This window comes from Mytilus trossulus, chromosome 9 (genome assembly GCF_036588685.1).
Source record: "Mytilus trossulus isolate FHL-02 chromosome 9, PNRI_Mtr1.1.1.hap1, whole genome shotgun sequence".
NCBI classification, from domain to species: Eukaryota; Metazoa; Mollusca; class Bivalvia; order Mytilida; family Mytilidae; genus Mytilus; species Mytilus trossulus.
Window position 1 is genome coordinate 22,122,818 of NC_086381.1, and position 19,918 is coordinate 22,142,735.

General features: G+C 31.6%; 1 protein-coding gene across 5 annotated transcripts; it reads right to left on the reverse strand.

Annotated features, from left to right (window-relative positions):
• Window positions 1–1,085: 1,085 nt before the first annotated feature.
• On the reverse strand, window positions 1,086–19,784 carry LOC134685314 (uncharacterized). Of its 5 annotated transcripts, none has more exons than XM_063544974.1 (8): window positions 19,728–19,784; window positions 7,381–7,782; window positions 6,257–6,365; window positions 5,611–5,727; window positions 4,240–4,346; window positions 3,847–3,917; window positions 2,687–2,882; window positions 1,086–1,475 (listed from the first exon to the last, which is right to left on the reverse strand). In XM_063544974.1, exons 2-8 carry the CDS (start codon window positions 7,769–7,771, stop codon window positions 1,348–1,350), a joined length of 1,119 nt encoding a protein of 372 aa, XP_063401044.1. In that variant the 5' UTR covers window positions 7,772–7,782; window positions 19,728–19,784; the 3' UTR covers window positions 1,086–1,347. The 5 variants fall into 5 exon arrangements, with proteins under 5 accessions (XP_063401044.1, XP_063401043.1, XP_063401042.1 ...); XM_063544973.1 differs by lacking the exon at window positions 19,728–19,784 and adding an exon at window positions 19,569–19,618; XM_063544972.1 differs by lacking the exon at window positions 19,728–19,784 and adding an exon at window positions 19,538–19,596.
• Between the last annotated feature and the right edge of the window lie 134 nt (window positions 19,785–19,918).

The following is a 19,918-nucleotide window of genomic DNA, read 5'->3' on the forward strand; positions in this document are numbered from 1 at the left end:
TGATTTTTTTCCACTATTTTTCCACTCTAAGACTTATAATGAAATCCAATTGAATACAAGCAAACCAATACAATTGATATATTATATGATGATTGAGCCTCTAACTCCATTTAGATTGATTGATTATTGGTGATAACTGCTACTTTCATAGCAGCCAATTTTTATTAATGGAGGAATAAGAGTCTCACAGAGAACCACAGCAGGGAAACTTCATTTTAACTTTTCTGAATATCACTAATATAAACAAGGTTCTGAATATACCAAACTAGTTCAACTATCACAATGCAATGTATAAATTGTATAAGAAAATCATAAGACCACTTTTATACCTATTAGTTTATATTGTTATCACATCTTATTTTACATCTTAAAAAGCTAAAGTATTCTCCTCTGACTTTTAAAATATCAACAAAAAAAATCTAATGATAACTTCTAGAACTGATAAATACTGAAACATATAAAATAATATAATTAGATGAGATCCCAATTTGATTGTCAAAAATATTCAGTATTTAGCCACACAGGTGCATCCTTTTTGGTACACATCAAAGAGAAGGTATGGTAAAAGACATTGCCAATCACTGATCTTAAATTCAAATGAAAATAAGTAGCAAAAAAAGTAGTAAAATTTACCAATTCTTTCACAATTATTTTAATATATGATAATATAGCCTGGTCTGTTAGAATATCTTTGTCACTGAGATGTCATAAAGATATCTATCACCGATTGAACATTTTATAAATAGTTTTGTGTACAAACCAAATATGGGCAACAGCTTTCTTTAAAAATATTTGACAGGCATTTAATATGACATGTTGGTTAAGCTGATGCTAACATTCAAATATTAATGTGAGTTAACTTGTCAATTCGTACAATTTAAAAGTAATAAGTTAAAGCCAACATGTTATAACTCATATTTGACAGACGCAACAGAAAAATGTCTGTAACATCATCTTAGGGATTTTATTTGAGACCTTTTACTTTGTTGTCTTCTTAAGATGGTCCCTAACACTACAAGGAGATAACTCTGTAAAGTCTGCTAAAAGTTTCATTACATTGTGTTGTAAAGGGAATATTAAGCTTCTTAATGTCAGATCAAAATAGCTGTTTGTCAAACTGCTGTATAACCAGTGTAATTTTTCTGACAAAACAGTTGGTTAAAATTTTTTGATTTTTTTACATTTTTGTCAAAGGGTCAAAGTAAATACATTGTCAAAATGTTATGAAAATTAAACGAGCCAAATTAATTTTAGTGAAAGTGTTGAGTACCACTTGACCTTAATTCTAAAAATTCAAATTAAATTCTATAACTCATGTCCTAAAGATTTGTATCTATTTTACAAACATTATCTATGCACATATTTGAGTAAATCTATTATATGTTTTGTCAATTCTGGAATCTGCGTCTTTTGTAACAAATGTCCACCTCTATCAAACTGTACAGCTTTGTAGTACCATTCTTTGAGTGTTTTGTCTGTAAAAAGTAGGAAAAAAATAAATTATTTGATATCTTATGAAAATATAGTATGAAGAAGAAATTGAAAAGTTAAGAAGTTCATTGCTTTACAACAAGCTAATATTTTAAAGGCAATTATTTCTGATAATGTGTTATTCCATTGGTACTCATACCCTATCTTTCTATATCTATATGATGAAATAATCTCAAATGCTGATACTGAAAATTCAGAAATTATTGTGAGGTTTTTATTTATATTGCAAATAATGAAAATCATAAATTTGTACAAAGTTTAAATGCTATAATAGATATAGGAAGATGTGGTGTGAGTGCCAATGAGACAACTCTCCATCCAAATAACAATTTAAAAAGTAAACCATTATATAAGACTGTTTAGACAAACATTTACTTTTAACACTCTAAAAGGTTTTATATTTTTTACTTACAAAATCGCAATCATAACTTATACAGGTAATGACGATTTATAAATAAGTTTTAAGTTTAACTAGAACACACCCGTGTTATTGCGGGTCCTTGACTAAATTTAAGTATATAACTATGCGCAAGCCTTAATTTAGTATTAGTATTGCCATCTGATAAAGTCATGCCGATTATAAGATTCACAGTATTCTCTACTTTCAAATCTAAATCTGTCTGTTTGAATCCTGAATACACCGTTTGGTGGTGCGCCTGTCAGATGCGGAACGTATAAATAAGGTAATCGGTAACAGGTGAAAATATTATTGGTATAGGTATCGGACTCGACCCCGAACTTCTTAATTATTGGCAATATTAATTACGTGGAAAACAAAAGAGCCTGGAGTGGTGTAATTTTTCATCTACACCTTTGTACTATATTAGTTACATATAAAGTTGAATTCTTTGATTCATCGTTTTTTCGTTATGACGGCTGACAAATTGGACCTCGTAATTTTAGTATTATAGATTCTGGTAGTTAGCATCTTTGCAAAGTTACTGCCCTTGAAATTTGAAAATTTTCAGGAAAATTACATTTTTCATGACTTTCTTTTTGTAATACATGCTGATCTGGAGCTCTGTGTTTATTAAGATAATGAATGTATAATGATGACTGATAGTCAAGGTTGCATTTGAAACATCTGGATTAAATTTTTGTAAAAAAAAAATGTAAGGGGGAACATTTGTTTGTGGTACAAAATGTACTACATGTACTATCTTTTTTTTCTTTTTTTTTATACATATTTACATACCAGTTTCCTCAGTTATTTCCCTTGATGGTTCTTTAATATTGTTTTCTCTACATAGATTTATGATGTCAGATTCTTTTATGCCGACATGATTTAGAATGGTGTATGGAATGTCAAGTTCAACTAATTTATCTGTTGTTGCAAAGCAAAACATGGCTGGCTTTTTCTTGTTTTTAATTGTTTCAACATGATCCAATATCTGAAATATAAAAACCACACTTGTTTAAGTTTGTTATAAGCACACTCTCTCTGAGAAATAAATGTATTTTTTATTCAATTATTCAACACATCACATTAACAGACTTACTGTATTTGATTTCAGCTTTTGTCGTGCTTATGAATTCGACATGTATTATTTTTTTCTATTTTATGTGCGCTTTTATCTCATTTAATAAATAAGCCTTTTTAAGCATCTAATAATGAAATCTACATGAATTCCATCACAAATCAAATTCTGTACATTTAGCATAGAATGGGACTCAGGTAAAATATTATCACTAAATCAATCATTAGCATCTGTATAATTCACAACATTTCTTTTAAATACTTTTGAACTAGAACTTTGAACTTTAAACAAAAAAAAACCTCTTCATAATTGTATTGACACCATCCAAGTCACAATCATAAAAGTAAACTTAAACCATTATAGTTCAAAGTACAGTCTTCAGCACAGAGCCTTGGCTCACACCGAAAAGCAAGCTATAAATGGCCCCAAAAACATCATGCGTAAAACCTTTCAAACAGGGATAAAAATGGTCTAATCTTAAATTAATATGAAAAAAAAAGAAATGAGAAAACCGTATGAACGCCATGACTGCTATTATTATGGTTAGTGAGAATATAATTATTAGAATCATTTTTAATTATTCTGACCATGTCAAATTGGAAAAATGTAACAATTGCACCAGCTGTTGAAGTAATTTATTGTAGAAATGCTTAAAGAACAAACTTCATTAAACATATGAAATTAAGTATGTTTTGCCTACAGGAGATAATATCAAACCTCTAGAAAAGTTGCAATGACTAAATTTTCCAATGCTCATAAAGGTTCAATCAAAATACAATGTTAAAGTGCACATATTGGTATCTTTGGACTTAGTAAGCTCAAAGGTCCTACAATGATCTTCTTTAGACAAATCTATGAAATTGTAAAGATAACACACCTTCTCAAACTCAGCTGTTGCAACATTTTCAATAGCAACTTGTAATGGTTGAACATCATACCTGGCAAAACCTGAAAGACAAATACAAATAAAATTTGATAGGAGAAAGGAAATAAAACCCAAAAAGGGCCTCATGTTGCAGCACATTTTTCTTGTAGCTACGTAAAAGTATTTTTCTCCATTTCAGGCAGTACACATATTTAAATAATTAAATTTAAACCAAATTTGGTTTTAATTGTCTCATGAAATAAACTGGTAAATCCCAAATGATGTGAGTGGTTGCTTATCATTATGACATCACATTTAAAGTAGCCCTTTTTACAATTACCTCATTAAACCATGATAAAAAATATAAAATGTTAATTGAAATAAAAAGATGTTAGTAATTTTTACCAATTAATTCATAAAACTTTGGCAACAGAGGTGTATGAAAAGACTGTAATCTGGGATTCTTCATAAGTCTTGCAAAGAACTGTATAACATTGTGTGGTCTGGCATATCTACAAAAACAAAGAAGTATACTGCTAATAAACAGTCAGTAAAGTCAAAACATATAATTATTAGTGACTATGATGATTAATTATATCATATAAAGTTATGAAGGGACACAACTGGAGAATGGTTAAAGTGATTCTTCACAAATTTGTACTTGATCTGAGTTTTGTGGTAATATGTATTGAATATAAGTTTCATCATTGTAAATATAACGAAATTTGATGAGACTGTCATCAAAGTGAGAGGTTTAGTGCTTTAAAACCAGGTTTAATCCACCATTTTCTACATTTGAAAATGCCTGTGCCAAGTCAGGAATATGACGGTTCTTCTCCATTCACTTTTGATGTGTTTTGTCATTTGATTTTGCCATGTAATTATGAACTTTCTGATTGGATTTTCCTCTGAGTTCAGTATCTTTGTGAATTTACTTTTTTCTAATAATATTTGGTTGAGGCAAGCTTCAGTTTGAGAACAGAAAAAAAAAATTCAGCAATATTTCTATTTTTAAAGGGGTATAAATCTAGAACAGTCAAAGTGACACCACCAATATTTAAATTTGATCTGTGTTTTGTGGTAATAAGCATTTTGTATAAGTTTCACACATTTCAATAGGGCAAACTAAAGTTAGAGAACTGAAACCAATTTGGAATGTACTTACAGACAAGGCTAAAACTTAATGGTCCCTTCCCCTATAGCTGGGGTATAAAAATATTGACCTATCAAAATGATGTTATTGTATAGTCAACGGCACATGTCTAAAATCGATCTTGATATATCAAAGCTATCTGTGGAACAGTATTAATAGAGTATTGTTTTGGATATATACAAACTGATGGATAGATTTAACCCTTGTATTCTAAGGGGTACACGGCAGAGAACAATAAATGTGTAAATTACTTCTTATTTAATCAGTTTAGAGCAGTTCTGCTAATACAGTAAATTGTGTAATGCAGATATGCTGTAATAAATCATATTATTGCTATTTTAAGAAATTTTCCATTGATCTTACTGACTGATAATTTCCTATCTCAGCATAGTAGTGATATGAAAAACTGTTGCTAGAAACTAAGGGTGCAGCTGCCTGTTGTCAATGAAACTAGCAATGTCATCATCATGTAAAATAGCAATAAACAGATTATCATTGGTCATCTCATCTCAACTGCTTTTCTCACTTTCAGGCTCAAGTGAGAAATGTGAGAACATAAATTTCGTTTAAATGACCAAAGATATAATCTTAAACTGTCAAATAATTCCTTTATAATAGTTTACCTGTGTGGTTTACCTCCTAAAAAGTTTAGGAAGACTGCAGATTTAATTCTATCATTTTCAGCTGCAGCTCTAAATCCAAGAAATGATCCAGCACTGTGGGAGATCAGAACGTCTACTCTGAAATATAAAATGTATGTGTATATCATTAAGAATGGAAACTTAGAATATATAAGAGACAACAACCTGATCAAAGAGCAGATAACAGCCAAAGGCCACTAATGGATCTTCAACTGAGCAAGAAATTTCCACATCTGGAGGTGGAACAACAACCCGCCCAAAGAGCTGATAACAGCCAAAGGCCACTAATGGATCTTCAACTGAGCAAGAAATTTCCACATCTGGAGGTGGAACAACAACCTGACCAAAGAGCAGATAACAGCCAAAGGCCACTAATGGATCTTCAACTGAGCAAGAAATTTCTGCATCTGGAGGTGGGCCACAGCTGATATCCATACTTTTGGAGTTTTGTGCTTACAAAAATTATTGACTAACAGGCAGACAGATTGATTATAAATGTCCATGAGTGATTATCATTGCTTGGCTCTAAATCCTTTAATAATAACCTGTAGTCAGAGCATTACACAAGTTCAAATAAAGTTTATGGTGATAATTTTGATAAATTATAATTTTAAATATCCATACAAACCTTTCAAGTTTTAATTCATCCAAAATCCTATTAAGCATATCTGCTTTTCCTGTGGGACTATAATCAATACTATACACTTCATTGGCTGGTAGCCTACTTTCACCACAACCTATTGAGAGATATAGTACTTTTTAAATAAATCAAAAGGATTATTCAGATATTAAAAATATGAATTATGTAAGTAAAATGTATATGAAATAAACCACTATGTATAGAAATTGAACAAGAATGTGTCCATAGTAGTAGTAAATGAATATCCCACTTGCACTAACATTTTCTATGTTCAATGGATTGAGAAATTGGAGTCAAAATTCTAATTTGGCATAAAAATTAAAAGGTTATATCATATAGACATTATGGTAGCATGTGTACTAAGTTTCAACCTGATTGAACATAAACTTTATCAAACACTACCTTGACATACATATATTTATGTTCAGTATTTAATTTAACCACAAAAACTTGGTAAAAACTCCTAACTTTGGATCTATTAAAAAAATGGGACTTCATACAGAACACATGTTCCTCATATTTCCAGCTGATTTGACCATAATTTTTTTGTAAATTTATACCTTAAACCAAAACTTGTAACCTGATTAATTCATCCATATTGCCAATCAATCAGAGACAGCTTTCCACTGGAGACCAAATGAGATAGATGTAAGCAAGTATAGGACAATGTTTCACCTTCAACAATGAAACAAAACCGATACAGAGTATGGGTATAAACTGCATACATGGTAGTAACCTATAAACATGATAAAGTGCCCCATTAATGGCCTATATGACAAATTGTAAAAAATCAGAAAACCTAACTTATGATTAAACAATCATGACAGTAAAGGACAGACAAATATAAGTCAGCTATTTTATTTGTGCAACCAATGAGAATAACAACCAATGTCACCTACATTGATATTTATTTTTAGAAGGTTTTTTTATAAAGATCATGTGTACTACTACTTGGATAACTTTATTGTTAAATAATTTAAATTCATACCTGATATCGGACAAACAGACCAAATGATTGTCTAACAGACAAATAGGAGTACAGACATAATAACATAATGACGCTCATATTACATGAAGGCGGGGCATAAGTTTGTTCTAATTTGCAAACTTACCTGGAAAATCTGGTGCAATACAGTTGATGCCATGTTGAGCTAACTGTAACGACAGGTTGTGGAAGTCACCACCATCACCTGGCATTCCATGTAAAGCTAAAACTACCGGATCACTTGGTGAGGCATCATGTCTTGATATGGTCTGTACATTTAATTGAACAGCAATATCTTCTACTTTATGTGGATCTGTTGACTTAAATTTAACAGGAAGTGTAAGTTTTTTATGGACAATATTTTCTGGCTGATGAGGCAGTTTATTAGCTTTCAACTGTTGATTCTCAAGTCTGCTTGAAGTTGATAGATTTTTACATAGAAATTTTATATGACTGCTGAACTGCTTTGTTAGTTTACATACAAAGTAATAAGGGCAACTTTTACTGCAGCACTGCATCTTTCAGCATTCTGAAAAAAGTAAAAAAAACATGAAAAATTCTTAATTATTTTAGGGTTGAAACTAAGTCAATTTGCTTATTATTAACCTTGTCAACCAGTTTGAAGAATGGTAATATTTAAAGAAACAGTACTTTATAGCTCTCTTATAAACATGATAAAAAAATGTACATATGAATAATCTATATATATCAGTAAAGAGCTGTCTCTTATTATACAACATGTACTACAAAAACATGTAATATTGAAGGTAATTAAAAGTGCATTTAAGAGTCCAGTCTATACTGTGTTTTTCTGGTGATGAAATATTGCACTGATTCAAATGAAAAGATGATGTAAGCCATTTTTTCCCAAAATATTGGCTGTTACATGGTATTGAACTTTTTAGGGATCATATGTATGCAAGTGTAGGATTGCACTCAGACTTCGTCCGACAGCCTTTGTTTTACTAGCTGTAAGACTTAAAATGTAGGCTCATAGCTTTTGTAACATAATTTTTTTTTCCTTTTAAAATATGAAAATATTTAAAATATTTTATAAGTAATAATCATAATGGTTATTATTTTAACAATTCTAACTCTTGCTAGGTTATTCAACATATTAAATTTGGGTCATACACATTGCTATGTATGTTACAGAAGAATATAAGAAAATCAAAATTTGGTGGGCTAAAAAGGATAGGATCCTTCAATATGAGCTCCACAACGATCTTACAGGTAAATTAACAACTTTCTAATCGAAAAAAGTTGCAGGCGAAAAGATAAGAGACGGAAAGTCGCTTAAAAAATCAAAGGTTAATTTGAATCTTGCTGAAAGATTCCCTTTAATGTATATATGTTTCAATTTTGTATTTCAACTGTTAAGCTTAATCATGTTAATTGATTAAAACATTGACCTCCACTTATCTGCTTACACTTTTCTTTCCATTCATAAAAATCACAATCAACAAAATGATTGTACATGTTTTATCATTCAATTTTTTTTTAAATCACTTCACATCCTAATGACTATTGTTTATACATGTATGATGTACATAAGTAATAAATAGGTTCAAAAGTTAGCAATTTATGGGTTTATGTTACAAATCTGATTAAATTAAATTGTGATTAAATGAATGACATGCCTGCAGGTAAACTGCTGAAAGTTTGTTTTGAAAATCAAGTGAATGCATGGTTTATAATTGTTTAACAAACACTATTTTGTTCCCTTTTGATCTTATTCAGAATAACATAATCATGATTATGATTTCATTTAGACAAATCTAATTACAAAGTAAAGAAGTTATTACTGCTTAAATAGATGCACCATGTGACCTACTGTCAGAGAAAAAACATAAATAATTGATAAATAAGTGGTCATTTATATCATCAACACATAGACTGCATGAATGTTCTATATACAACTGTATATTATAACCAGATTATGCAAAGGAACATGATTTAAAGTTATACAACAAAACAAAGGTAATGCATTTGTTGTTTACATTCTTGAATCTAAGAGTTCAGCAAATTACTTATACTTTCATCTAGTGACAGAGTGTCCCACTTTCATGACTTAATTTTCCATTTAATTTTATTAATCATCTAATGTTCTTTACAAAATCTTTGGTTTTCTATTTTACTTGGGACTATGGATAATTCAATGTATTAGTTCCAGTTTCTGTTATATTGAAAAAAAATTTAAAAGCTGCCTCGGTTGCTCTAAACATGCTAAATACCCATTAAACTATAAAAAGATAAGACTTATTCAGAGATTTAAAAAATCCATTGAGAAAATATATACTACATTGTACTTTATTATTGACGATTTAAAAGATACTCATCTCAACATGTATTTGCATAAGATATTAACTTGCAGTAAAAGCAATAAAACAAACTTTAAAAAAAATAATAAATTAACTTTTATCTTATTTTATGATGTTCAACTAGTAAGACAGTTGAAATATATTATACATCTGATAAGTTGTTATTATTTTGAAAACTGGGTCAGCTATATAGTTTTTAACCTTAAAATTCTAAAATTAAGCACACATTTAATTAATAACTGACAAGAAGCAGATGGTCAGGTCACAGTTAGCTCAATATAGTGGAAATTTACCTTTCACTTTCATTTCATTTCAGATATTGCTGATTTAAATTTTTGACATAAATTTCATTAAACTGATCCCATTACAATTGTAGGTGTAAGCAGAGTAACAAAATGAGAATTCTCATGATATTAATTTCGTTTTTCTTTTTCTATTTTGCAACAGCGAAATAACCCCTTTTCTGAGTAAAGCAATTTTAGCAAAAAAATAAAATTCCATTTCAAGATGTAATTTGGACTAAAACTAGAGGCTCCAAAGAGCCTGTGTCGCTCACCTTGGTCTATGTGAATATTAAACAAAGGAAGCAGATGGATTCATGACAAAATTGTGTTTTGGTGATGGTGATGTGTTTGTAAATCTTACTTTACTAAACAGTCTTGCTGCTAACATTTATCTCTATCTATAATGAACTTGGCCCAGTAGTTTCAGTGGAAAATGTTAATAAAAATTTACAAATTTTATGAAAATTGTTAAAAATTGACTATAAAGGACAATAACTCCTTAGGGGGTCAATTGACCATTTCGGTCATGTTGACTTAATTGTAAATCTTACTTTGCTGAACATAATTGCTGTTTACAGTTTATCTCTTTCTATAATAATATTCAAGATAATAACAAAAAACAGCAAAATTTCCTTAAAATTACCTTAAAAGGGTAACAATGGGTTGTCAGATTTATCTGAAAATTATAGGGCAGATAGATCTTCATCTGATAAACAATTTTACCCCATAATGCTTTGGTTTTTGAGTTATAAGCCAAAAACTGCATTTTACCCCTATGTTCTATTTTTAGCTGTGGCTGCCATCTTGATTTGATAGTCAGGTCACCGGACACATTTTTAAAACTAGATACCCCAAAGATGATTGTTGCCAAGTCTGGATTAATTTGGCTTAGTAGTATCATAGGAGAAGATTTTTGTAAAAGATAACTAAGATTTACATAAAATGGTTAAAAATTGACTATAAAGGGCAATAACTCCTAAAGGGGTCAACTGACCATTTCGGTCATGTTGACTTATTTGTAAATCCTACTTTGCTAAACATTATTGCTGTTTACAGTTTATCTCTATCTATAATAATATTCAAGATAATAACCAAAAACAGCAAGATTTCCTTTAAATTACCAATTCAGGGGCAGCAACCCAACAAAGGGTTGTCTAATTCGTATGGAAATTTCAGGGCAGATAGATCTTGATCTGATAAACAATTGTACACCATGTCAAATTAGCTCTAAATGCTTTGATTTTTGAGTTATAAGCCAAAAACAGTATTTTACCCCTATGTTCTATTTTTGGCCGTGGCGGCCATTTTGTTTGGTGCAACGGGTCACCGGACACATTTTTTGAACTAGATACCCCAATAACAATTGTGGCCAAGTTTGATTGAATTTGGCCCAGTAGTTTCAGAGGAGAAGATTTTTGTAAAAGATTACTTTAATTTAAGAAAAATGGTTAAAAATTGACTATAAAGGACAATAACTCCTTAACGGGTCAACTGACCATTTCAGTCATGATGACTTATTTGTAAATCTAACTTTGCTGAACATTATTGCTGTTTACAGTTTATCTCTATCTATAATAATATTCAAGATAATAACCAAAAACTGCAAAATTTCCACAAAATTACCAATTCAGGGGCAGCAACCCAACAACAGGTTGACCGATTCATCTGAAAATTTCAGGGCAGATAGATCTTGACCTGATAAATATTTTTACCCCGTGTCAGATTTCCTCTAAATCCTTTGGTTTTTGAGTTATAAGCCAAAAACTGCATTTTACCCCCATGTTCTATTTTTAGCCGTGGCGGCCATCTTGGTTGGTTGACCGGGTAACGCCACACATTTTTTAAACTAGATACCCCAATGATGATTGTGGCCAAGTTTGGTTCAATTTGGCCCAGTAGTTTCAGAGGAGAAGATTTTTGTAAAAGTTAACAACGACGACGGACGCCGGACGACGGACGACGACGGACGCCGGACGCAAAGTGATGGGAAAAGCTCACTTGGCCCTTCGGGCCAGGTGAGCTAAAAAAATAGGGATATATTCAAACAATGTTGGTTGAAAGTCAACCATACTAGCAAATGGATATGACAATTAAAAAAGGGCCTTCTTTTTTCTTTAGGGGTCTCATCCCATATAGAGCTATATAGAGAAAACTAGCTCTAACCCTAACCTAACCATAGCAGTGTACCACGATTTCCCGAGAAATACAAGAACAACGTAATATCTCAATCAAAGTGATGGAAATCACTCATGGAAAGATTAGAAATGTAAACAAATTAAAAAAACTTATTTTATTGAAATGAGGATTCTTTTTTGATTGCAAAAATATATATTCCCTTCTAATAAAAATTCAAATGACTAAAATAGACATTATAATTGATAGGGAATACACTAATAAACAATGGTTTGTTATAATTAAACGTTTTCAAATTTTAAAACTGTTTCAAGCCAAATCCTGATAAAAAATAAGTTAACTAATCTAAATTCTTTATTATTGGAAATTTATTAAGAAAATTTTAGGCCTTACTTTGCTGTTGTTTTCTCTATGGTCGGGTTGTTGTCTCTTTGACACATTCCCCATTTCCATTCTCAATCTTACTTGAATACCTTTTATATATTCATATTCATATTCATATTTCATTTTTTTTAAAGATCTTGTTAATCCATTAATCATTTATCTTTCAGACATAATTTATAGAATCACTTTATGTAATGTAGATCAAAAGAAATAGGCAATAAATAAATCTATCATCCTTGTATATATCAAACATCTAATGTAAACATTTGTGCATTCAATTATGAGGGTAAATATTTGTATATTGAATTGTATATTGATGGGTATGTATAACTATGTAAGACAGAGGTTGAAAGATAATGACCAGTGATATTGTCACAGTTTGCCTAAAATAAGTGGAGAATAAAGGCTTTTTCCCCTGGAGAAGAATCCCAATTTGAAAAAAAATTGCTTAAACTTATTCCCCAAAAGACAACTTTTTCCCCAAACAGTGCAGTCCCAGTAGTAATAGTGCATGAATTCAAACTGAAAAACACTCATTTAAACAATTTTCTTGCCTAAAATGACTATATGTGCACATTTGAGGGTCTATTTATGTATCATCACTGATAAAAGGAGGTCTTATTTTAAAACAGGGTTTTACTCTTGAAAATGGGTCTGTAAATTGAAGTGGTTTATTTTAAATTTCCCAATTTGATGAAAATGACGCATATTTTCCCAATAAAAACATTTGAAAAAAGGGTAGAGGTAGTTTTGAAAAAAGCCAACAATATCAGACAAGACAAGACAAGTACTTTATTAGAGTCTCACCTCAAAATTGACATACATTTATACATTAATAATTACATTAGATGTATGTTTCATTATAATACGTTATTCTGATTGGCTAATTGCACATCACATGTTATTCCGTAAGCAGTTGCATGAGACAATAACATTTCATTCATGATGACACGAGGTCCCACAATAAAGTGCACAGGTGAATTTAAAAATTTAACTTCATGAAAATCGTGTTTTTATAATCCTAGCTAAAAAGTGTAATTATAAGTATTGATTCCGCGCTTCATACAAAATGTACTTCGGTCAACGCTTTTACACCCAATAAATTTACAAAAAGAAGTATTCAATTCTTAAATAAAATAACAATAATATTTAAAACAAAATGAGCCACTCTAAAAAGAGTTATGAGAGACTATAAAATTTCTAAAAAACACATTATTATCTACAGGTATATAAAATACCTTTTCTTTTTAATAATACATCATAGCAGATTTTGGCTAAAAAGTAACACACATTTTCACCAGTGAATAAAAATTTGAATTTATCATCATCAGACAAATCAACAAAATCACAATTATAAGAGCTAGCATGTCTAAATAAAATAGCTCGCAAATCTGCATATACTGGGCAGTTAATTAACACATGTTTCTCATCTTCAATAATATTATTTTTCTTACATTAATTGCTCATTAAAACATAATCTATTGTCAACCATAATGCCTTCATATCGACCAGTTTTTATTCTCAGAGGTGCAACACCACATCTAAATTTAGCATATATGCACTCTTATATTTTCCAGGCATATTAATACATAAATATTTTTCTCTATTAAATAACCTTTTTTCCGTTAGAAACAATATTACTGTATACGATACTATTTGTTCCAGTGGAAATACTATTCCATGATATTTCTTCCAATAGGAACTTTAATATATGGCACTGGCTACGGTTACATGGAAATGTAACAATAATAAAAATATTATTGTTACATAGGAGACTAAATGCCGGAATGCAAAGGCGGATAAAGAACCGATTAATTAAGAATGTAACAATAATTACTGAGCATGCTGAGGCTACAGTTACATGGCGTTATTGTTACATGAAAAACAGCAATCATTAAACTTAAATCTTGCATAGTTTTGTTGCCTTAATATTGCATATGTACGAAATAAAACTTGTAATAATGATAAATAATAAATATTATCGTTAACAAATGGTGTTTAAACTGTTTTTTCTAAAGTATAAATGGTTTTGGTGTTATAAAGATACTACTTTTGATAAGTAGTGCCAAAGGCGAAAATATAGACCAATGGTTTGTTGTTGAGAACTCAGGCTGAGAAAAGTGTCCACTTTAAATATTTAATTGCACACCTACTCGTATTACTGTCATTATTCAATGCACAATGGATGAAGAGATTCTTGTGACCAATTTTGTTGTGGGTGAAAAATTTAAAACTTGGGATTCGTTTCACGACGTTTGAAACAAAACTGAAACAATATCAAGACACAAATTTCATTCAGCTTTACAAACGCAGTTCTAAAAAAATTGATTCATCTATAACAAAGTTTGCTAACTGTGAAGTAAAATACTGTGAACTTCGGTATACATGTATCCACGGAGGACGTAATTTCGTTTCAAAATCAGATGGAGCTCGATTAAACCAAAGGTAAGTTATTTTAACCTATAAACGAATATCAATGGGTCAAAATATTCATTTCATTTCATAATTCAAAGTTTGAATTGACACAGACCAAGTCTCCAACTCTTTTTTGCCATCTTTCAACGACATATTTGCTACATCTACATCATTTAAATGCAGAGGGTCTAAGACCCATTACGCATGTAAGTTAAGTCATTCAATATGGTGCTCATTAAAAACATTTTTATATGTGAAATTAAAATCAAATGTTTGTTTTATGACAAAAAGGGATATCGCAGAATGGAACTGTACAGTATGTGATACGGACGTTCACAGTGCGGCATCACTGGTGTGTGATGGCTGCATGGAGTGGTTTCACCAAAAAAGTGTCGGACTCAGAAATGCTCCAAAAACCACTTACTGGATATGTAGAAAATGTCATTGCAAATAAATAATTAAAGAATTTATATTTAATAATTGTATGTATTGTAAATATAAAATAAATGTCTTTAATTTTTATTATCTAGTACATTTTAATAGACCCATCGTATATTGCTATTTTTCATGTAACAATAACGCTATGTAATCGTAGCCTCAGTAATTATTGTTACATTCGTAATTAATCGGTTCCTTACCCGACTTTGAATTCCGGTATCTAGTCTCCTATGTAACAATAATATTTTTATTATTGTTACATTTCCATGTAATCGTAGCCAGTGCCTTAATATATTATGATGGAACCTATATTCCGTGACAACCATAACCATGAATAAACTCTAGTCTTACTTTAAAGTATGGGGACCATTTAAGTAAAAGAAGGCCATTAAAAGGTTGTCATATCCTTAATTTGGAATTATAAGTTTGACTCCAAATTTCAAAATAATTTCAAATTTCAAAATAAACATGTAATCCTTAGGTGCAAAACTCTTTTTGACGCTTTCAGCTATTATTCTTGTCACATATGCCTCTGTCATCTTGTGCATACCAAGACAAAAACATCATGAAAAACTGTCAACAGATGAGTTCAAAACAACTTTCTATATCAAAGCTATGTCATGGAAAGACATCACCCCAAGCCTTTGTCTTCAAGCACAAAGACTAAAAATTCCAATTAATAAGAACAAACTGCCAAGAATCCTGAAAACATTTTTGCTACTTACACTTATATTATCAAATGACATTCATCAAAATCCAGGACCCATAAAATATCCATGCGCAATCTGTAATAAATCAGTCAACAGCAACCATAGAGCTGTATCATGTGACAATTGTCAACTATGGGTTCACATCAAATGTGGTAACATAAGTCCAGAAGATTATAACAAACTGAGTAAATGTGAGAACATAACATGGTCATGTCCAAAATGTAAAATAATTTTAACTGGTACAACAATCGAACAAAATAAGCATACAGAACCAATAGTAAACAGCAAAAACAACAGCTTAAACACCTCCAGTACATCAACCGGAAGTGATAGATCAGAGATGAATAATGAAAATGATAAAGGATTACTTACCATACTTACAATGAATTGTCGTAGTTTGCGAAGTGAAGCTAAACGAAACATGCTCCAGACAATAATTGAAACACATGAACCACACATAGTTCATCTGCAAGAAACACATCTTGACAAAACCATATCAACAGCAGAAATATTAGACCCAGAACAATATGAGATAGTCTGTAAAGACCGAATAAATGAAAAAGGTCATGAAGGCGGCGGCATAATTAATGCTGTACGTAAGAACATTGTATGCAACGGAGAAGACACACTAGACACTAACTGTGAAATAGGATGGACAAAGATACAACTGAAAGGCTGTAAAGCCCTCTACACTGGCTGTTATTATCGTAAACCAGATAATGACCCTACCCCATTACAGAACTTGAATACTTCAATTAGTAGATTAACGCATAATAATACTCTGCCTTACATAATACTTATTGGAGATTTCAATTTACCAGATATTGATTGGGATGAAGAAGACTCAAATGGAGGATACACCATCAAATCAAGCCATAACTATTCCAACAAAATTAATAAACTAGCATTAGACATTGTTGAGGAACACTGCTTGCAACAATGTGTCACAGAACCAACCAGGGAAAAGAACATTCTAGATCTTGTTCTCACAACTAATGATAATCTAGTACAGAAAATGAGCATTACTGATGGAATGAGTGATCATCAGATGATAATTACAACTGTCAATGCAAGACCAAAGGTAATTAAGAACAAGCCCAGAAAAGTCTATCAATATAAGAAGGGAAATATGGAAAAAGTTCAAGAATATTTGAACAGCAAATATGAAAATTTCAAGGAGAAGATAACTGAAATGAACATCGAAGAGTACTGGACTCTATTTAAAACTCACCTTTTTCAAGCAATGGACCTACATATACCATCCAAAAATCTGACATCGAGATTTAACTTACCTTGGGTGAATCAACACATCAAGAAGATGATACGTAAAAAAGAACGACTATATAAAGTTGCAAAGAAATACCAAACTAAAGAGCACTGGGATAAATTCAAGCAATATAGAAAAGCAGTAAAGACAGAACTTGATATATATCACATAAGAAGTATATATTTGATATGTTAGAAGTAAGTCCATCAACATCAGAAGCTTCAACAAACACACAAGACCAATACAGAATAGGGAAAAAGTACTGGAAATACATCAAATCTAAAAAGAGAGAAACAGTGGGAGTATCAACACTCAAAGTTAATGGAGAAATATTAGACAACAGCAAAGGAAAAGCAGAAGCACTTAATGAACAATTTCAATCAGTATTCACGATTGAAGACTTTCAAAGCTTCCCTAAGATAACTGAAAATGAAACATCAAAAATACCAAGCCTACACATTAGTACAGAAGGGTTAATCAAACTACTAAAGGGAGTGAACCCAAGCAAGGCAAATGGTCCAGACAATATATCGTGTAGAATATTGAAAGAGTGTGCAGAGTCAATATCACCATATTTACAGTTAATCTACACCAAAACACTAAAAGATCAAAGTGTACCACAAGACTGGCTTATTGCAAATGTCATCGCACTATTCAAGAAAGGGGATAAGAGTCAACCGGTCAACTATCGACCAGTATCCTTGACATCAGTTCCATGTAAAATAATGGAACATATTATATTTAAACACATAATGAACCATCTTGAGAAGTATAATATACTTGTGGACTTCCAGCATGGCTTCAGAAGCAAAAGATCGTGTGAGTCACAACTAGTCATAACAGCAGAGGATATAACTAGAAATCTGGACAATAACCAACAGGTAGATATGCTCATATTAGACTTTAGTAAAGCATTCGACACAGTACCACACCAGCGATTGTTGAAGAAACTAGCATCATATGGTATCGATGGAAACATACTTGCATGGTTAGAAGCTTGGCTGACAAAAAGAGAACAACAAGTCACACTGGAAGGAGAAAGATCAAGTACTGCTAAAGTAACATCTGGCGTACCACAGGGAACAGTTTTAGGACCATTGCTGTTTCTCCTATACATAAACGACATCGGGAATGACATAACATCAAAAATTCGCCTGTTTGCAGATGAGTGCCTACTCTACCTAGCAATCTCGTCAAAGGATGACTGCAAACATCTACAAGAAGATCTCGACAAAATGGTAAAATGGACAAAAATTTGGCAAATGATATTCAATCCTTCAAAATGCTATGTCCTTACAATAACCAAAAAAAGGAAAACCATCAACTTCAACTACAACATTAATGGTCATATCCTGGAATCAGTTGCATCAAACCCATACCTAGGAGCTGAACTCACCAACACCCAGATGTCATGGGACAAACATGTTAACAAAGTTGTCACCAAAGGAAATAAAGCACTAGGCTTCATACGAAGAAATGTGGGATCATGTCCAGAGGAAGTTAAAAAACATGCCTATCTTGCCCTTGTCCGACCGCACCTTGAATACCCTTGCAGCGCATGGGACCCTCACCTACAAAAACATATTTATCAGATTGAGATGGTCCAACGCCGTGCAGCACGCTTTATCAAAAGCAATTACTCAGTAGCCTGGAACAGTAACAACTCTTCTAGAAGAATAAAATTTAACACCACTAGAAATAAGACGAAAAGTAGCATACATGTATAACACTCTTTCATAAAGCCATCCATGAAAGAGTTGCTATATCTATTCCAACGCACATTATAAAACCAAGAAGAACGTCGAGACTCCATCAACCGAAAAACTAAAAGATATGTACAAATAAGGCCAAATAAAGATATATACAAATACAGCTTTTTCCCTAGGACCATCAGAGACTGGAATACACTACCAGATGAACTATTAGAGATCGAGAGCAGTGAGGAATTCAAGACCAAACTCACCAAGCTCCTCTGTAGTGGCTAGCAACACAGACAGTCGATACTGGTAGAAAATGTTTTTAACCTGCACCTGTATATAAATTTTTAGCACAATTTTGGAACAATTGGTTGTAAATATAGAAAGTTTATTGTCATGTTGGAGGACGCCAAAAGTTAACCCATACTTGAGTGATGGGTCGAAGTATCCTTTTCAAGTGACGACATAGCTCCGCTATGTCGTAGATGTAGATGTTCAGTCCAACTTCTGTCCTGACTCGTGACCTCGAACTTTGACCACAAGATTTCTTGGAAAATTCGTCTTTCCTTACAATAAAAAGTCCCAAAACCTTAATCCCATACAAAGTTGATATCAATTGACATAGACTATCTTACAAATAAGCAAAAGTTTCTCAGAATGCCTTACATAAAATCACAACCATGTGGCTCAGCTTACGGGACAAGCTACCCAGTGTTTACCTTTTTTAAAAGAGCAGACGAATTGTTTTCGAATCCGGATAATCTATTTACTTTTTTATCCACCTTTAAAATTCATATTTCAATTTTACATTTTTTTAAATAATACCTTTCAATCTGTTTGTCTTGTTGTCATGTTAAAAACAAAATATACAATAAATGACATTCGAAACTATCGAGTACCTGTTTGGAAAAGTTCCGAAAGGGGTCATGTGCTTTGACCTGACCGCAGTTGATTGATGACTTTAACCGAGATTTTTTAGATCATGTCAAACGGCATCGAATCAAAATAGGAACGAT

What these genes read in the sequence shown, in the direction of transcription:
- LOC134685314 (XM_063544974.1), bottom strand. Translation starts at nt 7,771, where the DNA reads ATGCAGTGCTGCAGTAAAAGTTGCCCTTATTACTTTGTATGTAAACTA. An exon ending in TATTGCACCAGATTTTCCAG is followed by an intron (nt 6,366 to 7,380) that starts GTAAGTTTGCAA and finishes ATCTCTCAATAG; the next exon opens with GTTGTGGTGAAAGTAGGCTA. An exon ending in CAACAGCTGAGTTTGAGAAG is followed by an intron (nt 2,883 to 3,846) that starts GTGTGTTATCTT and finishes TTTATATTTCAG; the next exon opens with ATATTGGATCATGTTGAAAC.